The following is a 21498-nucleotide window of genomic DNA, read 5'->3' as shown; positions in this document are numbered from 1 at the left end:
CCTAGTCAACACAGCAGGTCCCTGCATTGCAGCTTTGCAAATGTGCTAAAACAGCAAACTTACTGATGCTGTAACACTGACACACAAATGAACGTGAATACGCTTGACTCTGCAAGACTCACATTCCTCTCACTGAAATCAGCTGTTGGCAGAGAGAGAGAGAGAGTGTGTCAATATTCAGTTAGATGTCAAGAGGCACTTTCACAACAGTACTAGTCAGGGGTCTGTCTGTTTGACTAGTAGACTAAGCAATTTAGAGATTTATGGAAGTCAACAGGACTCGGTTGTGTGTTACTGTGAACGGGTGTGGAGTCTGGAAAGGTGCACAGTTGCTCTGCTCAGTGCTGAGACTGACTGATCAGTACGAGGGAGATATTACGTGCACACGTGGTTGGTTGAGGCAAAAGCCTGTAAGAGCTGGCAAAGATCTGAGTCTAAAAAAAGACGTGGTGACACACATTTTTGGGTGTGTGGAACAGTGATGTAAACTAGTCAAAAATGTAATTCTGCCATTTAGTGACCTCAACCCAAACAAAAAGAGAAGTGTTGTAAGCACGACTAGGACCTGCCAATATCATTCTCCCACTGATTTCCACTAGTAACGGTCTGGCAAGTGCTGAAGAATCCCTATTCATGCGAAATGAAAGGAGTTATTGTTGGATGCCTTTCACATTCCCGTTGAAGGATGTAAAAAGGAAGAGCCAGTGGCAGTAAGTAAGCAGACTGAAGCCCCTGCCAGCAGCGCTGCTGAGCCAGACGGCCCCGTCCACATGGTGACTGACAGGTTTCCTGACCAATGAGAAAAGCTGTCAGAATGAAGCGCTGAAAGGAGACCTGCGAGAGAGGGCGGGGCTATGCAAATACAGCGCGGTGCTTTCAGTAGGATAATAAGAGATGCGCTCCAGCTCTCAGCCATTGGTCGGATTGAGCGCGTGCAAGACAAACCTTGTGAGAGAATCCAGTTTGAATTCACCATGGCTTCAAAGTGCCCTAAATGCGAAAAGACTGTGTATTTTGGTAAGTTTGAGTTTATGTTTACGTTTCTGGTTTATTCTGTAACCTACCTCTTTTTAAAACTCATTCACCGTTGTTTTGGTATGATGAATGACATCCACGCTGTATAATCAAGGAAAGCGATAATTTGTTTACACAGGTGTTGATAAAACCGATTTATACTGCTGAGGGTTTGTGATAGATCGCATAAATCACTCGCAATTAGGAATCTAGTTGTACTTTCTTGTGGCTTACTTGCCCGCTTTCATAACTCTCCAAAATTAACACAATCTTGAACTTACTGACGAGGAGATGCGGCACCTTCCATGAATACGGTACACTTTGGTTTCCAAAGCATTACAGGGACAAATTCTATGCTTTTAAGATGTGAGGAAAACGATGAAACATTATTTTATTAATAATTGTGTCACACAAAATTAACTTTGTTAGATTAGATTAGATTAGATTCAACTTTATTGTCATTACACAAGTACAGGTACAAGGCAACGAAATGCAGTTTAGGTCTAACCAGAAGTGCAATAGCAGCAAGTGCAGGATATACAGTGGTTCATAAGTGCAGAACATGGATATGTACTGAATAAATATAGAGTTGAATACTATTATAAACAAAAATTTACAGATAGATTGTCCTATGAATATAATATACAGATAACTATTACTGTGAACAGAATTTACAGCTAGATATGTACTGAATATAATAATATACAGATGGCTATTACTATAAACAGTAATAGCCATCTGTATATTATTATATTCAGTACATATCTAGCTGTAAATTCTGTGAAAAGTAACTAGTTGTAAACAAATCAAATGTCTGCATCCTCCCCACTGACACTTGGCCTGTTCCACTTCAGACATCTTGATCTAAAAATTCAATTTTTATTGAATTTATAAATGTTATTTGTTATTTTATATTTTTAAGCATTTAAAATGTTTATATTTATTTATACATTATATTTATTCATGAATTAGTTTTATACATTTAATTTTTATATTTATTTAATGTTTTATTTTATGTAGAAAATTGCAAAATATCATAAATCACGGATTTAAACTGTATTTAGACATGCAATGTTGCATATTCAAATTAGTTTTTGTGGTTGATGATCATCATTTTCTGAAGGCTATTCTCATCCTTACCCGGACCATTTGTTGAGAAATGAACGCATCATTTTTTTTTACGCTTTTTTGGCGCTATTTTGTACTGTATTTGTGGAAAGTAACATACGTAAAAATAAACTTTGAATGTCAGCTTTTTACTTTCAGACTGATGAGTGCAATAGCAGCCAGTTTATATTCATACAATTTATTGCCCACTTCTGTAACACTAATAATAAACAGTTGTGTAAGTCCTGTCTGCAGTTGTTACAATCATCTTTTTTTTGACATAAACTTTATGTTCCACTCTCTTGGCCAGATGATGGGCTATTTTTATAAACACTAAAATGAATGCTTGAAAGTTGCTGCTGTACGTAGACTTAAATGTTTTCTTTAATAATACAGCATGTGGCTCTTGGTGTGGAAGTTTGGGGAGCTAAAAGATGTGTGAATGACTTGCCTCTTCTCTTCATTTATACCCATTTTCTAGTCAGCATTGATGTCTGCTCAATATACACATCTCAATCCATTAAACGGTTGAATAGCCTCTCTCCCGCTTGACCTTATCATCCCTGCTCTCATATTTATAGGGTTATTCATCAGTGCATCAGAGCCTGTGTGCTGGAAACTGAGATGATTATTCAGCTCTTATTTATGTTATATTAATCTGTGTGTCAACCGAAAAGCCATAACACACGACCAATAAAGCTGTCGGGTTGTTTTGAATCGATGGTGTGAGCGAGGTGCTGTTATATAAAAGCATGTGCAGCTCTTTCCATGGCTGTGCGTTTAGTGGGTGGGCAGAGATTTTGTTAAAAGCTGGTTTCAGCTTCAGGATCAAGATTTCACATTGGACATCTACAAAATGCATTGATATTCCCATCAACCTCAGACCCAGCAAAATGATAAAAATGAACTCTCTTGTTTAAAGGGTTAGTTCACCCAAAAATGTCGTTCCAAACCCGTAAGACTTTCGTTCATCTTCGGAACACAAATGAAGATCTTTTTGATGAAATCTGAGAGCTTTCTGTCCCTCCATTGACAGCTACGCAACTACCACTTTGACGCTTCAAAAAGTTCACAAAGAGATCGTAAAACTAATCCATGTGAATCGAGCGGTTTAGTCCAAATTTTCTGAAGAGAAATGATGACTTTAAATGATGAACAGATTGAATTTAGACTTTTATTCACATACAAACTTCCTTGACCGTCAAGGAAGTACGGTTGAGCTTCTGTTTATGTTCACTGGTCCATGTTTATATGTGAATAAAAGCCTAAATTAAATCTTTTAAAAATTTGGACTAAACCGCTCGATTCATATGGATTAGTTTTACGATCTCTTCATGAACTTTTTGAAGCGTCAAAGTGGTAGTTGCGTAGCTGTCAATGGAGGGACAGAAAGCTCTCAGATTTCATCAAGAAGATCTTCATTTGTGTTCCGAAGATGAACGAAAGTCGTACGGGTTTGGATCGACACGAGGGCGAGTAAATGATGGCAGGATTACATTTTTTGGGTGAACCCTTTGAGACACAGGTTCTTAAGTCATTATGGCTGGGTTTGATGCAATATTTAGATGTTTGTTTTACCATAAGGGAGGAATTGGAGCTGTGTTGCAGACGTCACATACAGCGCTAGTGGTTCATGATGCCATAGTGCAGAAGAAAGGACAAAGCAGGGTTTCACCCAAGACCTCGGCTTACGTCACGAGGGAGCTGTTTGAGATGCGGGTGACTGTGCTTTTATTAGACTCACGTTGAAGCCAAGACACATTCCATACAGCTGTGGAAGAGCAAGGGTGCGGTTCTCCACTTCTGGTTCTCAGAGTCAGTCCTTTCCTCTGAATATGAAAATGTCACCGAGTGGAATATTTGAGGGTGAAGGTGAAGGCTGCATCCAAATCCACAGTCTAGACGTGGAACGAGCGGAAAACAGTCTATGAAATAAAAATATTTATTATTATTTAATAATGATCAATTGTTTTATTTATTTATCATAGTTTATTTTCAATATAAAATGTGAGTAATAATTATTAAATTATTTTAAAAGATCAGTATTACCAAATTCCGGGGTTTTTTTTTTTTGCGCAAACGCAGCTGCTCCAGATGGTATTTCCAAATTGAGTTTGTGGGAGTCGGTGCATGTGTTCCTGTAAATTCCTTCCTGACTATATCCTGTTTCATACCTAATTGGTAAGCCACTGTATTGAGTGGAAACTTTTTTTTCAGTTGAACCTTTTATTCATTTATTGGACAGCTGTTAGCAGATGCTGTGGGTTTTCTTGTTTTTCGCATTCAAATGTGACGCATGGAATCAGTGCTTTCCCATTTTTCATACTTTGCTTCAATGAAAACTGAATTTAAGTCTGTTTGAATCTGTATATTCTGCAAAATAATTCTTATCTGCATTCTATCCATTTCCAGATCTGTACACACACACATTACACAACACACTTTTATAAGCAATTATGCCTATAAAAACAAATGCAGCTATGTAGGTAATTCCTGCAACATCTTTCATCTTTTCAACTTTTCTCCTTTGAAAGCCTGCACTCATTCTTGAATAGGAGTTAAGAATGCTTTCTTCATCAAAATGTGAGAGGGCATCTCCATCACGTCATCCTTTGGTTTTAGTTTAGATACAGACAGAACTCATTGTCCTCCTGTTGGTTTAATGGAAAGTTGTTCAACCCTCATTATTCCTTTTTATCTATTTTTTCTTTCTCTGTCCCCAATTCTTACCGTCTCTCATGCACTTGTCCATTATAAAACCCTGTGTCTTCCAGATGGCTACCCTACAAGCTGTTTGAATGTGCAGAATCTGTTACATAATGGCACTTTTTGCCTACTGTTTGGGGGCATTGCGTAATCTTGGGAGTCAGAATTGGGGGGCCATTCTCCTTGTCTGGCAGGATTCCTGGCAGGCATGAACCTCGACCATAGTTGCAAGATTTTATTTTTTTCGCTCTTGTTGCAAGGTTAGCAAGAAGAAAGACCTAAGCCATCATGTAATTATACTTGTGTTTTATACTAGTCTTTAAACTCACATTATTCTGATTCGACCTACCCGAAGGCCTATAATTTGTCTCCATAAATTTGCTCTACCTGGAGACACATCAAGGGAAATGTAATGCTGCTGCTTGTATTTTTTCCCCTCTAGATTGTTCATAAATCAGCCCATGCATGTATTATTAGAATTTATTGAAATAAAAAAATTGAATTCTAACTGGGCGAATCTCACAAAAATAAATGTCTGGGTCAGATTTCACCCCTAAATCAAAAGGCAAAAAACTAAATTATTTGTAGCATAATTAAAATGATGCTTATTTTAGGACAATTGTTTTTTTTGTTTTTTTGCATTGTGATTTAGTTTCTTTCTTATGACAATTAACATTACCACCAAATTCTTATTAAGTATTAAGTAAGACATCCAAATGTTGTTTTTGTCAGCATTTCCTATTATTTTCCAATGCCGATTTAGATTTGTTTTACAGTATTAGTTAAATTACTGTATTTACAGTGTTTTTTTACTATTTAAATCAGCATGGATTAGCCTACAAGTCAGCACAGAAAAGGCAGCCATAGTAAATTAAATTTAAATATTTAAGTATTATATACATATTTTTCATATTATGGTAATGAATACTGTTGCATTAATGAGAACTGAACTGAGAAATGGGCTTAAAATTGTCATGGAAAAATTACAATGCAAAAGATCCCCTTGTAGTCAATAATTTTATCCCTTAAAACTCATCTTTGATTAACAAATTGTTGTAACAAATAAAGGTTGTTGCATGCGTTTTTTCGTATTCGTAAATATTCGTGATTCGGTGGCTCTAAACTGTCAAAACACCATTCAAAATGCTTGCTACGGACGCGAAAAACGCAGAAAATCGAAATTTTGACGGACGAAAGTTTCGGAGGCAGTGTGCAAGCGTGATTGACATAACGTGAGGTCGTATTTATTTTTTAACGTACAAAAATTTCGGATGCGAATTTCGGACTCAGTGTGCAAGGGCCTTAACGTAAAAGTCTGATCGTCAACGAGTGAATCTCTGAGCTGGTGTGAGTGAGTGGAGGCGGGGCTAATTTGCATATTCATAGAACTGCATTTACTAAACGAGGGAAGGGTGTAGTTACGTTCAAGCTATTTTAAGGCATGAAGAAGTTTAAAGGTCCCGTTGTATGCCCCTTTTCACAAGATGTAAAATAAGTCTCTGATGTCCCCAGAGTGTGTATGTGAAGTTTGAGCTCAAAATACCCAACAGATCATTTTTTACAGCATGTTTAAATTGACATTTTTTGGGGCTCAGAAAAACGAGCTGTTTCAGTGTGTGCCCTTTAAATGCAAATTAGCTGCTGCTGGACGACCCAGGGGGCGGAGCTTCATGAGCTCGCGCTCGGTCTGTCAGGACAAATTCATCTCATGGAATGATGGTAATATCAGAAACTCTCAGTAACGGCGTTCATTTCGAGTCGGACAATAATGCCTACAGAGTCAGAGTGCTGTATAGAGATGAAACAGGTATGGTTTAGTAGTTTAATTACGGTTATTATAACGTATTGTCATCTGCTTGTATGTATCCATTATTTATTAACAGCCTACAAGTCTGCTGTTTCGGACCAGGTCCGAATGATGATCAAACATGTACTGATGAGTTTAATAAAGTTTATTGTACATCACACAAAAGATGAAGCGTCAGTTTTACTTCAGAAAATCACGGTAAGAGCTGAGTAAACTAGGGCTGCAACTAACGATTATTTTGATAATCGATTAATCGGTCGATTATTTTTACGATTAATCGATTAATCGGTTTATGTACTTATATTTTAGTTTTGCCCATTTGACAAGACTGAATTATGAACTGGTAAACGACAAACTGATCACAGAACATGTTTGTAAAGCTTTAAAAAGCAATGTTATCAGCTTTTACGACTGAACATTTGCAAACATCTGCGTATCAATTGATTTTGCGTATCAATTGATTTTGATTAATAATCTGCGTATCAATTGATTTTGATTAATATGCGCGAGGGAGAGAGAGAGCAAGACAGCGCTCGGGTGAGTGCGCGCGCGGCCGGGGCTCTCTCTCTCTGCTCGTTCATATGCCCTGTCAAGCGCGCCCTGTTAAACTGACAGGACTTAAAAACACATGCAAATGATACACTTTCACTCTATGATGGTTAGACTGTGCAATTAATTATTTTTTCTGAGAGAAGCCAGCTTCCATTGAAAATGAATGACTTCCGTTAACTGTGGAAGCTCAAGTCGGCGGCGGTGTGAACGTACAGTTACTCCACTGCCGCCTGCCATCTCGCTGAATGCTGCAGAGACGCTGTGCGGGAAGCACGTGACATAAAACGAGGCCAGCTATTGGCTATTCGCTACCTCTCCTGCTGTACTGGCTGAGTAAAACCTCCGGTGGCTCATTACTGCCACACTTTGGTCACCGCAGATTTAAAATATGCACGAAATGAGCCGCTTACGGCAAATAAAAGTTATTTAGCAACTAATCGATGACTAAATTAGTTGACAACTATTTTAATAATCGATTTTAATCGATTAAATCGATTAGTTGTTTCAGCTGTAGAGTAAACACAGTAGCCTAAGTTATAAGAAGTGCGCAAGTAGCCAGTAGAGTTGAGGGAGCATTCCTGTGGGCGGAGGTTAGTCTAAACACGGTTCTGGTGATGTCACTAATGAAGGAAGTAGAGGGGTGTAGTCCAATCGAGCCGTTTTATGTAGTCAACTTCTGTTAAATAAAATATCTCGCTTAGCATTGAACTTTGAGCTTTATAATTTTACAGATATTATTTATACTCTAACAACAACATTACACACTAACTAAAGTTTGAAACATGGGATCACGTAGAACGGGACCTTTAAATATGTCATTTTAGTAGTTTGTGACGTCAGAAACACCAGCAATTTCAAACCTCGTTTTTGAGACAGTCACTGCAGATTTAAGGAGAAAATACTCAGCAATGGTGTCGACTTGTGAATTTACACATGGTTTGTCTCAAAGCATATTAAAAACACCACATAGACATATAAGCTAAATTAAAAGCTTGATTTACAGCACAAGGGGACTAGTTTAAGCAACAATTTCTTACTTTTGATTTTGGAATACAACCTGATCCTGGCATGTTTATGTTAATAGGTTTCATGATATCCACACAACCATTGAAATGTGTGGATCACTGATCCAGGATCAGTAGTGTTTTTATATTGACTATAATAGGGAAACTGTGAGGCCGAGCTCCACGAGGCAGCATTGATTTGTACTGACAGCCGTGGGCACCACAGTAGCAGCCCAGAGCATACAGTACATAGCTCTCATTCAGGCCAGAATCATGAGGTTGCTTAATTTATATCAAGAGGAAACTGCGCTAGACTGAAGAGACCGACATCTTGCCGTGCCTTGCGTCAGCAGAGCCACATCTGTACAGCATGGGCCTAAACCACACCCAGCCTTTCCGCACTCCTGTTAGGAAATTCACAAGCCACTGTAAATCGGAAAACCAAACTCGCAATCAGACGCCTATTGAGATTTGTTTGGAGAAGGAACTGCCATTTAAGGAGTTGATGGTTACGGGCAGCGTCTCAAAGAAAGGCACTGTTTGCCACCATAGAAGAGTAGGGTCATTAACAGAGCTACAAAACATGCTTTGAGCGCAGGACATGCTATTTATAGTCTGAAAAAGCTGAGGAACTAACCACAGCAATCATCTCCCTGGTTAATGGAGCCAGGAAGTTCATGTCATAATTTTGTGTACATTTGACAGCATGATTTGACCCAGTTTTATCTTGGTTTGCGTATGGCCTGCAGGCCCTCAGGTGCGAGGCTAGCGGGTCAGGCTGTAATCAGTGACTCGAAGCAAAGCGCCATGTTGGACCCAGATGGCGCGCATCATGTTGCTTTTGCAGTAGGAGAGGATACAGTCAGGGAGAGAACGGGTTCATTGTAGTGCTCTCTCTGAACAGATGGGTCCACATTATTGGCTGCTGAAGTGGAAGCAAATCTGTCCTTGCCTTTCAAATTGATTTCCATGTGTACGACCACAGTGAGTAGAAAGATATATAACACATGTCGTTTTGCCAATCGTTTGAGTCCTAATCGGTTAGGGACTTGCATGGCTGGTTCTTCAAACCAAGTACAATTAACATCAAGCCAGTGCCACCCATTGACTTGTATGTTCATATTCTTTTTTTATATAGTTTTGCTTTTTCAGTTCTAGAAAAATCAATTTTGAACATACAGAAAGTGTCTGCTGAGGATAATGGAGTAGGTTTTAGAGTGCATTCCTGCTGCGGAGCCCGTAGGGTGTTCAGCTGTGTAAATGTTGTTGAGGCCTAGTGCTGTTTATTTGTGATTACATCTCAGGCAGTGTCAGCATATAACAGACCTTCCTTATCATTCTCTCCTTGCCATATTATGCACAATATTCTAAAGAAAATGTTTGTCTTCATAATCTTTAATCTAAAAGAATAACAAATTGGAGTAAACTATTAGCTCTAGAAATCAGTGTGATTTTTATTTCCGATAATAAATTCAAATAATATGACAAGTTTTCAATATCAAGAAATATAACAAACTGTTTTTGTACGGCTAAAATAACTAATAGGGTCCATGCCCACTCAGGTGGATACATTTCTGTTTTTGACCACAAACTTGTACTGAATTACAGCTTAAACCCACCTAACTGACCCTTCGCTAAAAATCCCTCCTTAAAACTACTTACTGAAGCCATAGCCTTGTGGGTAGCGCTCTGATATATAGCGTTTGGGCATCCGAGTTCAAGTCCTGGCATGTGGTCCGTTCCCTTCTGCTCTCCTATTACATCCTGTCATTGCTTCAACTGCCTTATCAATAATAAAAGGCCTACGTTTTATTGACTAATTCTCCCTTAACAACCTTTGTCGTCCTTCATTTTCATAGAAAAGCTTTTATTTTCAAATGTAAGTCTATGGATTGTTTGAACGTTTGGATAGTTTTTATGGAAATTATCCCCAAATATGTTAAAACATTGTAGCTAGCTTATAATAGAGACAGAAGGTACCCAGAGAGGATAAAAGTGGAATTTTTCTTCAGTTCATCTTACAGCTCTCTTACAAAAGGGATGTTCTGTAAAGCTTGTCTGAATTAGCAAGGAGGTGGAGAGAAGGGTCAATCACATCAGTTTCAAAAATGATAAGCCATGATGGCTAAAGAGAGACGCTAATAACTACGAACACGGTGTCCCTATGTTCTAATCTAGAGTGATAGAGGCATATGTTGTGCCTAGACAAACTTAATAAGAGTGATTAAATGGAGACTGATGTTGATGCATCTCTCTCACGGCTTGAGTTTTCTGGCAGTGTAGGACTTTTTGAGAGTCTCTTCTATTCTGGAACAACCCCAGGATATTGGGCATGACATGTTTACAGAGAAACTTATTTATGCGACATTAGGTTCATAAATCTTGCTCTGTGTTGTTGACTTCATTAAATCTCGTGTGACTCTCGTTGGTTAGAGATAGTTGTGTGTTGTGACTGAAATGATTGCTGACTGCATAGTGTAGTTCCATTAGCCCACATCCAAACCTGCTGAGATGGCACAAGCTCATTCGCGTGAAGTCGCTGAGGGTTTTGTTTACCCTCCCTTCGCGCCCCAGCCAGAACACATTAAACGAACCTCTGTGTTGCTCACGGATCAGTTGACCCGGTCCGTGGTGTTAGAAGTGTTCTCATCTGATTTAATTGTGAGAGCAAACTGAGGGAAAACACACAACCCATGGCTGACAGATGTTACCTCTACAGACAGCACCGGCAGGACTAAAGAGATTACCTCTGCAATTCAAAACAAAGCACTACGCTGCTTATCTGCAATCAGGTGTACGTATTGCACTCTTAACCTCTGCTTGTGCTCATTAGAGCTGGTCATTGGGAGGTATTGCAGCCTCTCGTATAATCTTACACAACCGGCCATTACGGCTCTCATGCATCTACGCCTCGCATCCAAGGTAACCTGACTCTCTAATGAAACACTCTCTGGTCTCCCGTGTCTCTCCGGTCGAATGGATCCCCTCAGGGACGTACGAGATGACAGTGCTGTTAGGATATCGCTATAGCCGTTTCTATTGGAAAGCAGAAACCAGGCTTGCAAAAAAAAATTCTGCGGACAAAGCTGCTTGTAAATATACCACCCAAGACACCGATTTCCTTTGGCCGTAGTAAAAGGATGTGTGTTAGACTGTGACTGGAGGTCGTCCAGGGGTATTCTGCTTGATGAGCGATTAGCGATTCCCTCCCGCCCACGCCAAACAACACCAATAACTGAAACGGCTTCCCAGCAACCTCACACTTGTACAACAACAGAAGCCCTTTTAATGGCAGCTCTGTTCATCTGCACTTCGTCAACCACCACGTACACGCGCTTATCGTTGTATAGTGCTCACTGGCTTTGGCTTCTTCCCTGTGGAGACGTTCTCTCTCTTTATATCCAGTTGGGCCATTGCCTGTGAAATCACACTTTATGTTGGATTAGCCTCCTGCTGTAAATCAGTGATTTATACTGTCTGGGCCTCTGTCTCTCCAATGTGAGCTTAGAATTCATTTATAGGGTTACATTTATAGTACATAACGATTTAAAAAAAAATTTGTTTGCATGAAAACATTATGTTAGTTAGCTAGGCTAAATCAATGTGCACAGGACATCAATGATTCCTTAAATCATGTGTCCGGGTAAGGGAAGTTGTGCTGCCACTTTACTAGGCAATCAAATTTATAATGTTATAAGACATAAAAAAAATCCTGCAGACTCAAGAAGGGACCCGCAATTTATAGAGACCAGAACTTGAGGGTGGACTAATTTTACTTGGGCCAGTAAAGGCATTGATATACCCACTGTATCTAAGTTGTTCGCTTAAGGCCCCGATATATACTTCAAGCGAAATCAAAGAACGAACTGCTGTGACATAATTTCGAACAAAATCAAGCCAAAATGAACTTCGTTTGGAGTTCGTTTTGGGAGTTCAAAACAGCTTGCCAAAGCGAATATTCCGGAAAAGTTTGCTTCAGTCGGTAAACACCTTTGTTCTACCATTGGTCCGTTGCGATTACGTAATGGGTAGGTGTGGCTCTGAGGCTTCACCTTCTTTCAGTTGGAAATCTTTACCGCTTCATTTCTCTTCCTGAGTCCGTTGTGATCAGATGTCCATGAGTGAAAACATGAACACACTAGAGGAGCTGCTTTATAGTAGAAAATGAAGTTGTACTTCTGATGAAACGAGACACTGACACTGTTTTTCATGTTTAATACGGTAAAGCTGCTTGATTTTAAGCAATTACTGAATAAAGTGCTATATATATATATGTCACGTGACGTGACTTTACTAGAGTGCAGAATTGCAGAGCTCGTGCAAACATATCCACATTGCAATGATAAGATGCTTTTCTTATGCTTTATTAAAAAAAGCTTGCTGTTTTCTCAATTTTGTTTTGTTTATTTTGTTACCCAGAGGATAGCATGCAGCACATATTTACATATTCATCTAACGGTCGCTCTCAGCGGTGTGGGCGGCATGAGGTGATCGATAACAGTATATCGCTGGTCATGTATTTTGAACTTCGATTTACCCCTAAACAAAAAATGAAAAAGAACTTCGCCGTGAGTATATCTGGGCCTCTAGGGGTAAAAAGAAGTTTGAAATACCTTTGCAGCAGTATACTGTTAGCGAACATCAACATGTCCTGGAGATTATCACACTTTTTAAAGATCAGTGCCCACACATTTCAAATTGTTCCTCTGCCTCCATGTGTGGATATAGTTGGGTATCTCAGTGAAGTAGGAGTTTTTGCTTTACTTTAGCTGTAAAAAAACCTCCTCCTCTGATGGTGAAACTGATCTCTGCTATACTGACCTAGAACCCCCCAAGAGACGGACTAAGAGGGCTGTTAAACAGACTGAACGAAAACAATGCTTTTCCAGGCGGGAAAGCAAGGAAGGAGAGGAAAACAGGAGGAAATGAACTCTTCTCTCCAGCCGATTGTGCCCCTTTTTGATAAGCGAAGGTGTTTCCTCCAGAGTGAGAGAGTTGTCCCAGCCGGCCAGTGTTATGCATTGTCTTGAGAGCGAGGTATATAAATGGAAAGAGTAATATTAGGTCTGTGGAAGTCTCCCGGGACCCTCCTGAAGAAACCGGACAAGAGGGGAAATTGAGAAGTGGGTCTCTGTACTAAATGTCGTCACTTAGCTGTCCGGCTGTAATAGCCCCCTGCCACTGCATTTCCTTGTGTTGCACATCAACACATTTCTGCTTAGAAATAAAACGCTGTGACCCGGACCTCTCATCATGAGGCCAGTACTTTTCATTGTTTTTATGGGATATGATCTCACATTGATTGTCAAAATGAAAATGCACAGACCACAGCAAACATCCTCAAAATATAAAGCTAGCCTGGCTCTGAAAACTATACAAATCCACCATTTATAATCTTGTGTGGAGACTCTCGCTCACTTTTGCCTTCACGACAGGGAGAGGCTCTTTGTTTTAACCTTCTGAGGAAATGCACAACATACTTGGGTACATACTTTTAGGATTTTGGATTCTCAGACAGGAATTTTCCATGGCATATTCATAGCTAATCAGGAGCTGCAGGCATTCATATTTGAGTGGAAGGGAAACTTACAGCATAAAACTAGCTTCAAAATCCTTCTACACTGTTTAGATGATAAGAGATTCTAGGGTGTGGTTACGGGCAGGTTCACTATCAGCAGCAACACAATATTATCACAAATTCACAATATGACGCATATACTGCTTTCAAAGTTGCATACTCCCTGAGTAGATACTTTTTAAATGAGTACTTAAAACCATTTTAAAAAGTGAGATCTATATAGAATGACTGTAACCTGGATATTCGTTGTGTCATTGTCATGTGGCCTACCTGTGAGTTGCCTCACTTCACTTCCATTCACAAATCCTCTCCTGTGGCCTCTTGGGATAGTGAAATGTCCATTGGATGCACACCTCAGAATCTCACCAGTAGTAGTATTTCATCTACTATATAGTAGGGAAGAATGCATTCAGATATAGCCATTGTCTATTATAATAAAAAAAGTGAAAGTGGCATGCATGGAATTTGCCTGTATTTAACACATCCAAGTTAGTGCACACACATTAAGAGTAGTGAACACACACACACACACACACACACACACCCGGAGCAGTGGTTAGCCATTTTTGCTGTGGTGCACGGGGGCGATTGGGGGTTAGGTGCCTTGCTCAAGGGCACCTCAGTTATTTCCTGCCGGTATTGAGAATTGAACCCAAATTATGTCTCATTTGAAATTCTAAGACAAGCATCACTGTTATTGCTACTCAGAGTTAGGGATTTGAACAAGCACCTAACCCTAAGTTTTAACCATTAGTGTTATGTACATGAATTAAACCTCAAATTCTGAGGTGAAAAATCCCATAGCAATGCCTCAATACCCTAGTAACTCTCTAATAATTACACTGACTTGGCATCCACTGACCAACCCTAGTATTGGACAGGTTTTTCATGTGCAAACTCGCATTTTCTTATCAAAAAGTGTAAAAATCAATCTTTCTCTCTTTTTCATCTCCCAGCTGAGAAGGTGTCGTCACTGGGGAAGGACTGGCACAAGTTCTGTCTGAAGTGCGAACGCTGCAGTAAGACCCTGACAGCGGGTGGCCATGCTGAGGTAAGACTCACTACTAGATCTCACACTTACCTCTCTGCAGTCTAGTTGGGGAAACTCAAACTCCAGCAGCTGAGTATTGACTTTATGGCACTGCACGTTTCCATCAGAGGATCGGTGCTCTATTTGAAGAGTTCAGCGCCAGAACTGAGGCCTGTCACGTGGCATTATGTGTGTCGGGTGCTAGCACGACATAACGTTTTAAGAGGTAGTAAATATGAAACAATCATGAAAATACAAAGGCAAACCAAACCGTCACAAAGCCTATTCCATGCTACAATAAGCATTTTCCCTTCTTTTTTGTTTTGGAAAGCTGTTGTAATCGTGTCTCGTGATGGTGCTCGTTTTCAGTGATTTGTTGAAAACTTGCTGGACAGATTTGTACGTCCTGGGTGTTCCTGTGTGCATGACTGTGAGCCAAATTAAATTCTCCGCGACCTTCCAGCATCCTGTTACATCACACTGTGATGACTGTGTCTAGATCGGAATGGCAGCAGAGGGCAAAGGACAGGGCTGTGATGTTTTAGAGCCAGAGGAATTGTCGTCATCATGTTGCCTTGAGTCTGTATTCCACAAGGATAAGAGTAGGAAACAGAAGTGTTGCATTTAGGAAGAGTCACAAATAGAAGGAATTCTCTCTGTAATCTCTGTGTAAGCATATTAACATCCTCACAGCTCACATCAGCCTAAATGTGGATGTAGGTCAGGTTGCCATGTTGAGATTTCTGTTGGTTGTTACATGGTACAGGAATGAAGATGGGTTTGTGAAGACGGGTAAAGCACATGTACATTTCTCTTTAAGACCATTGACTGAAGTTAAGATGATCACCCCTTAGTGTCCTCAATGGATTTATGCAGGGTAAAGCGAGATGATTTATGGGAATAGGGGTGGATGTGATTCTTGGTTCTGGGAAAAGTGTGAGCTGCTCTATATGACCGGTGAGAGTTGACCAGTGAGAACTGTAATGGGAGCTGGCGGACTAAGTGTTGTATCTGACTTAGACATCACACCCACAGACTATTCACTGTCCGTCTAATGCATATTTCACACAAAAATGTTCTCAAAACAGCAAGATCCGATCTTGATTTTCCAATTTACAGGAGTCAAGAGGTGTGCAACAGAGGCGCTGTTTACACCTGGAATTAAGCTGTGTTTTGGTCGATCGGATCACAAGTAGAAGAGGCAGACACATTCCCGTTTACACCTCGTGTTTTAATCCGTCTCTTTTATCCACTTTCAACCACTTCTGTCTTGATTTCTTTAAGGGGAGAGTCTATGAGCAGGTAAATGTATCGGGGTTTTTTTTTTTTTTCATTTTTTTTTTTTCAGATCAATCAATTTAATGGACAAAATAAGCTCAAGCAATTTACACATGAACGCGAGACGATGGAAAAATATACGGAGAGCAGCAGCTTTAGTTTATGCTCTGAAAGCCGCAAGATCACGCCGAACTCTGAGTGCATGTTCGAAATCAGAGATGGTGAGAGAACATTGTTATTGGTACGTTTTTCGTCGTCAAACCAAACTTGGGTCTTCAGCCAACAGAGTTTAAATCCTGTCTGGCTAGCACGCTTCCCATAATGTTTACGCATTAGTTCGGTAGGTGGAGAGTGTACTTTTGTGGCTGTTTGAACACATTCGCCCACATGAGCGTTTACACCACAAAAGCAGTCCGGAGAAATGCGTTTGACTACTTTTGGAAGTGGACAAGCTCAAAACGTTTTAGACCCCGTTTACACCTGTATTTAGCGTCGTCCACTTGTGATCCCATCGACCAAAACACATCTTAATACCAGGTGTAAACGGTAAAAGTGGGTGAGCTGAAGCGATAATAACCTTAGAGACCGTTGAGCACCATTTGTATATGCAGAGTGACTCCATGTGGTGATTTGCTAATGGGAGTGCAGATAGTGAAGCTCACATGATCTGCCGTTGGATACTGCAGTCAGAGTTAGAACGCCTGCTGGCAAACTAACTAGTAATTCAGAGAATTGATGACCTCCAGTGATTTAAAACACTGTCAGTGTAACAGCATCTTTAGGGTCTAAACATGGTTCTTTTTCAATCTGCCCGCAATCTAAACGGTCAAGATGCGCTATTGTTAGCGGTTTCACAGAAGAACTAGTCACTGGATTTGATGTTTGTGAGGTTGATGGCATAGGTTTAGAAACAGCTAGTATATTTCCTTGAGCACACACTTCAGATTCCCCAATAGGATCTTTGCTAAAATAAGCTGTAAAGTTGACCAGACTTTATGCTAAAGTCACATGTGAGACTAACCTTAGGAGTGTTGGTGAAGTCCTAAAATTCCCTGCTAGTCGTCAGGTTGGGCTACTACTTCAGGGTCCCGAATGATCTACACCAGAACCACCTCTGTAGTATTCCGGTGTAGCTTTTTTTTTTTTGCCTTTTTTAGAAGTATTAATATGTTACAACATCATCAAGTTTTCCATAATGGGAATTGAGGCGGGAAGGTGTCTGCAGTCTTTGTTGGAATGTGGGGCTCATTACGCATTTTTTTCCCCCCCTTGCATACTTCTGTACTGGCATATGGCCACTGTTCTCTGCCCTTTCCGTTCCTTTATCCTGACCTGCGCAGCTGAAACGGTCACACAGTTGCTGTCTGACGGTTCCCATGGCAACCCTTTCCCGCCATGGCCCTCACCAAAGGGGTCTGGGAGCAACTACCACTGAAGAATGATCTGTCCACAACCTTCCATATACACACACAGAGACACACTCAAAGCACGCAGACACATAGAACAGCAACATAGACTAGTAACTGCTGTGAGTGTTATCAGGGAGAGGACACCAAGATAAGCACCGTCTGTGACATTTACTGTAGGATAGTGTACAAGCAGCGGTTTAAACGGAAACTTAAGCCAGCAAACGCGCACTCGTTCAATTGTAGAGTCTTGATTGATGGAATATAAGCCTGGAATGACTGGTTTTTATTCTGTTTTACATCCTCACAGCATGATGGGAAACCATACTGCCACAAGCCATGCTATGCTGCCCTCTTTGGTCCAAAAGGTGAGATAACACAATTAGCATTTCAAGTCAAAGTCCTGTGACATCAACATAGACCTTCTTTCATCTTTCATTTTTAAAAGGAATGAAAGCGAGGCTGTGAGGGATAGACATACATCTCTGTTTTTGAATTGTTATGCTGATAAAACGCTGCAAAAATATCTTTCCAAGAAACTTTAATGGAACAGAAACTCCAGACAACATGAGCTGTGGAAAATTATAAGTGATCTATAGGAGCTTTACAGCTTTTTACAGCGCTATCCCTCACAGCCTCGCTTTCATACCTGTCATGGCGCTGCTCTGAATAAGGTCTATTAACATGGAACTAACTGTTCTGATCTCTGCCCATTTATATACAGTGTATTGGGTTGTGAAATGATTGATTTGACTTAGATTTTTGCTCTCTGGTACATATAGCCCATGGCAAAGAGTCTAAAAAATTAATAAATGGTTACATATAAAACGTTGTTATTCTGAAAATAAAGAGTGCCCTCTGCTGGGCATTAGGAATCTTCTTTTCTTCCAGAAAGACTGGCAACTGGCAACACTTTACAATAAGTATCAATGTTGTTAATGTTAGATTATATACTATTGTTCTTTGTTAATTATACAGTATGTACATAGTACATGAATGAGGTGCATGATAGTGGGATATTTTCATGAAAGTCTGGTCAATATGTAGGTGTGAACATTGGAGGAGCAGGATCATATGTGTATGAAAATCCCACCAACAATTCCCCACCCGGATCCACCGTGGACTCCGCACCCAAACCTCAGGAGAAATGGGTCCCAGCATCTTCAAAGCTGCCATCTAAAGGTACAAACAACAGTAGACTTATTCTGATCTGTACTGAATGTGTAAGCAGCAACATAGAGGTTAAATGCATCTCCCTTTAGCTACAATTATGATGTATGACAAATGTCCATGTCATGGATCATAGAGTGAATGCACCTCTCATTTCAGCTGGAAGCATCACCACCTTCTCCGGGGAAGCAAACCTGTGTCCCAGATGCAACAAGAAGGTCTATTTTGGTATGTTTCTCTCTGTCCTAATAACATTTCATATTGTGTCTTGGATTTTAATTATAAGGAATGAATAACAGGAAATGTAATGGAGCTAACAGAATAACATGTTCTTTAACGTACTTACGGCAGCTGAGAAGGTGACGTCACTGGGGAAGGACTGGCATCGCCCGTGCCTGCGCTGTGAAAGATGTAAAAAGACCCTGGCAGCAGGCAGCCACGCAGAGGTGAGAGGAAAATAAAGGTCGCTTATAGTAGAAGTGCATAGATGGATGCCATGTTGCTTTTATTAATTCTGTCCATGTAAAAGAGGTTAATCAAGAATCAATTTTACATTATAAATCTTGAATAAACCGCTGGGCATCTGTGGGTAAATTAGGTAATAAATCAGTTTGCTGGAAATAAAGGCCATTAACAAGTATTAAAATCTTAATTTGCAATTCCCAGTTTGTTTGTTTTTGAAAAATTTCTTTGGGAGTAAGGCTGTACAATTAGTCGTTATAAAAATGAAATCTCAATATGAATTTGTGTGATAATTACATTGTGTAAAACGAATATTACGTTCGTGTCCCCATAGAAGCCAATGAAATAATGTTTTACATACATGTACACAATACATTTTTTAGCTGATGTGCAGGTCTCAAGAAATGAAAAGGCATTGAAAAAATTAGTGTATTCAGTTGGTAGTGATGATACCTATACAATTATCAACTGAATGCATGAATCGGTCCTAAAATGTGTTTTTATGTGTTATAGCACGATGGTCAGCCCTACTGCCATAAGCCGTGTTATGCTGTCCTCTTCGGCCCAAAAGGTACCGTGAGACTTTTCAACTCCAGGGGGCGCTATTGCTTCATTTTCTGACAATAATCTGGTTTCAAAATAGTGTCGTTTTTTATTAGCATTAAAGGTAAAGCACTTTTCATGCAATTTTTGATCTTCTATGATCCTCTGCTTTCTTAATTACTTGATAACTGTATATGTCCGAGTTAAATTGGTTATTAACCCAGTCTGATTGACTCTTTTGGATTTCTAGGTGTAAACACTGGTGGGGTTGGCAGCTACATTTACGACAAGGAGCCCAACACGGAGGCTCAGCCTTGATTTTCAGTCTTTCGGAAGCCCAACTACACTATAACAACAGCCACTACCAGTACCTCACGCACTTTCACATATTGCCCCACTTTTTGCCTTATCACGGATCTTTCTGCAGAGAAGTGACATCACATGCTACAACCATGCCTTCAGCTCCAACTGCACCACTGACAGTCCCTTGGGCTCTTCTTATTGGTCCACTTGATAGTCCTCTACCCCGATTCCAACTGTCCGCAACAAGAGGAAAATTTGAGCTTCGTGATATACACACACTGGTCAACATGATCGTTTCTGACTTGTCCTACAATTAATTTAAAGATCACTTATTTTATTGTATATACAATCTTTGTTTGTGTAGTTATTACAATGTTGCATATAGCTCCCATACAAAGGACAAAACCAAGACCCCACTTTCACAATACTGCATGTACAGTAGGATGTGTGTGTAATGTGTGTTCTAGTAGCAGATAAAACAACAGAAGTTCACTTGGGGAGCTTTGTTTTATGCAGAGGAGCCGGGCTGTTTGAAAATCCTGCTGACAGAGAGCTGAATCTCTCCTTAGAGGCTTCGTGCAGATGCTTTCAGGAGCACATCATCATAAATCTAAAAAAATATTCTCAAACCCAGATTTACTTTTTGGCCATATGGCAACATTCCTGAGTTAAAAAAATGTAGGAGAAGTTCTTCAGGATGTACACGACAGTAAAGTAAAATTGCCAAGCTCCTATTTTTAAGAGGAGGACAGATCCTGCTCCCGGAGGGCCACCGTCCTGCAGAGTTTAGCTTCAACTCTAATTAAATACACCTGAACCAGCTAATCAAGGTCTTCCAGATTACTAGAAACTTTAGGCTGGTGTGTTGGGACAGGATGGAGCTAAATTCTGCAGGAGCAGCCCTGGACAACCCCTGATTTATGGGGTGGCTAGTGGAAGTCCACAGGGACAGTTGGTGTATGTGATTGGTGCTTGGTGACCAAGTAGCTGCAGCTAATATTTCTGATGCCAATCTAGTACTGTTACATAACGCATGGAAATGGATTAAGGAAAAGATAAATCTTTTGTATTGTTTGTGGTTGAATATTTAGATGAACCCCAGTTTCTCAAAGTGTTGAAACTGAAGTATTACGTTTCCCTTTAGTTTGTAGTAAGTTCGACTACATTCTTACTGAATGTACATTTGTACTCTGACTGTTATTGTTATTTTGAGTTTTGCTGTATCAGGCCTATTTTCTTTAGAGAACTTTCTTATGCAGAGCCTGCAAGTCAAGTCCTGCTGCTTCTGTATGTTTAATCCCATAATAAAGTTTACATAATGCTTTTCCCTCGTCTTATTTAAGTCTAGCTGAATGTGACTGCTGTATTGAGACATGCTATAACAAGACACGAACAATATGGGAGTGAAGGTAAATTGATGTAGATGATCTTGAATGCACTGCCATTGTTAATATTTACTACGGCGGCCGAGAGAGCTCAACGCGCAGCAACGGAAGAAAACACATGCAAATAGAAAAAAACACGCAAATTAAGAAAAC

The 21498-nt window shown here is 40.0% G+C and overlaps 1 protein-coding gene across 1 annotated transcript; it reads left to right on the top strand.

The window, feature by feature from the left end:
- Positions 1–720: 720 nt before the first annotated feature.
- crip2 (cysteine-rich protein 2) lies at positions 721–21287 on the top strand. Its single transcript, XM_084392687.1, has 8 exons — positions 721–1017; positions 14725–14819; positions 17793–17850; positions 18530–18664; positions 18812–18880; positions 19004–19098; positions 19628–19685; positions 19908–21287. Exons 1-8 carry the CDS (start codon positions 855–857, stop codon positions 19973–19975), a joined length of 741 nt encoding a protein of 246 aa, XP_084248813.1. The 5' UTR covers positions 721–854; the 3' UTR covers positions 19976–21287.
- Positions 21288–21498: the final 211 nt, after the last annotated feature.

This window comes from Rutilus rutilus, assembly GCF_951802725.1.
Source record: "Rutilus rutilus genome assembly, chromosome: 21".
Classification (NCBI taxonomy): Eukaryota; Metazoa; Chordata; class Actinopteri; order Cypriniformes; family Leuciscidae; genus Rutilus; species Rutilus rutilus.
The sequence above is the reverse complement of the archived record's forward strand: the minus strand, read 5'-3'. Positions and strand labels throughout refer to the sequence as shown.

Excerpts from the sequence above, each read along its gene's own strand:
- crip2 (XM_084392687.1), top strand. The coding sequence starts at position 855 with ATGCAAATACAGCGCGGTGCTTTCAGTAGGATAATAAGAGATGCGCTC. Across the intron at positions 18,665-18,811 it reads TTCAAAGCTGCCATCTAAAG|CTGGAAGCATCACCACCTTC; the intron begins GTACAAACAACA and ends CTCTCATTTCAG. Across the intron at positions 19,099-19,627 it reads CAGCAGGCAGCCACGCAGAG|CACGATGGTCAGCCCTACTG; the intron begins GTGAGAGGAAAA and ends TATGTGTTATAG.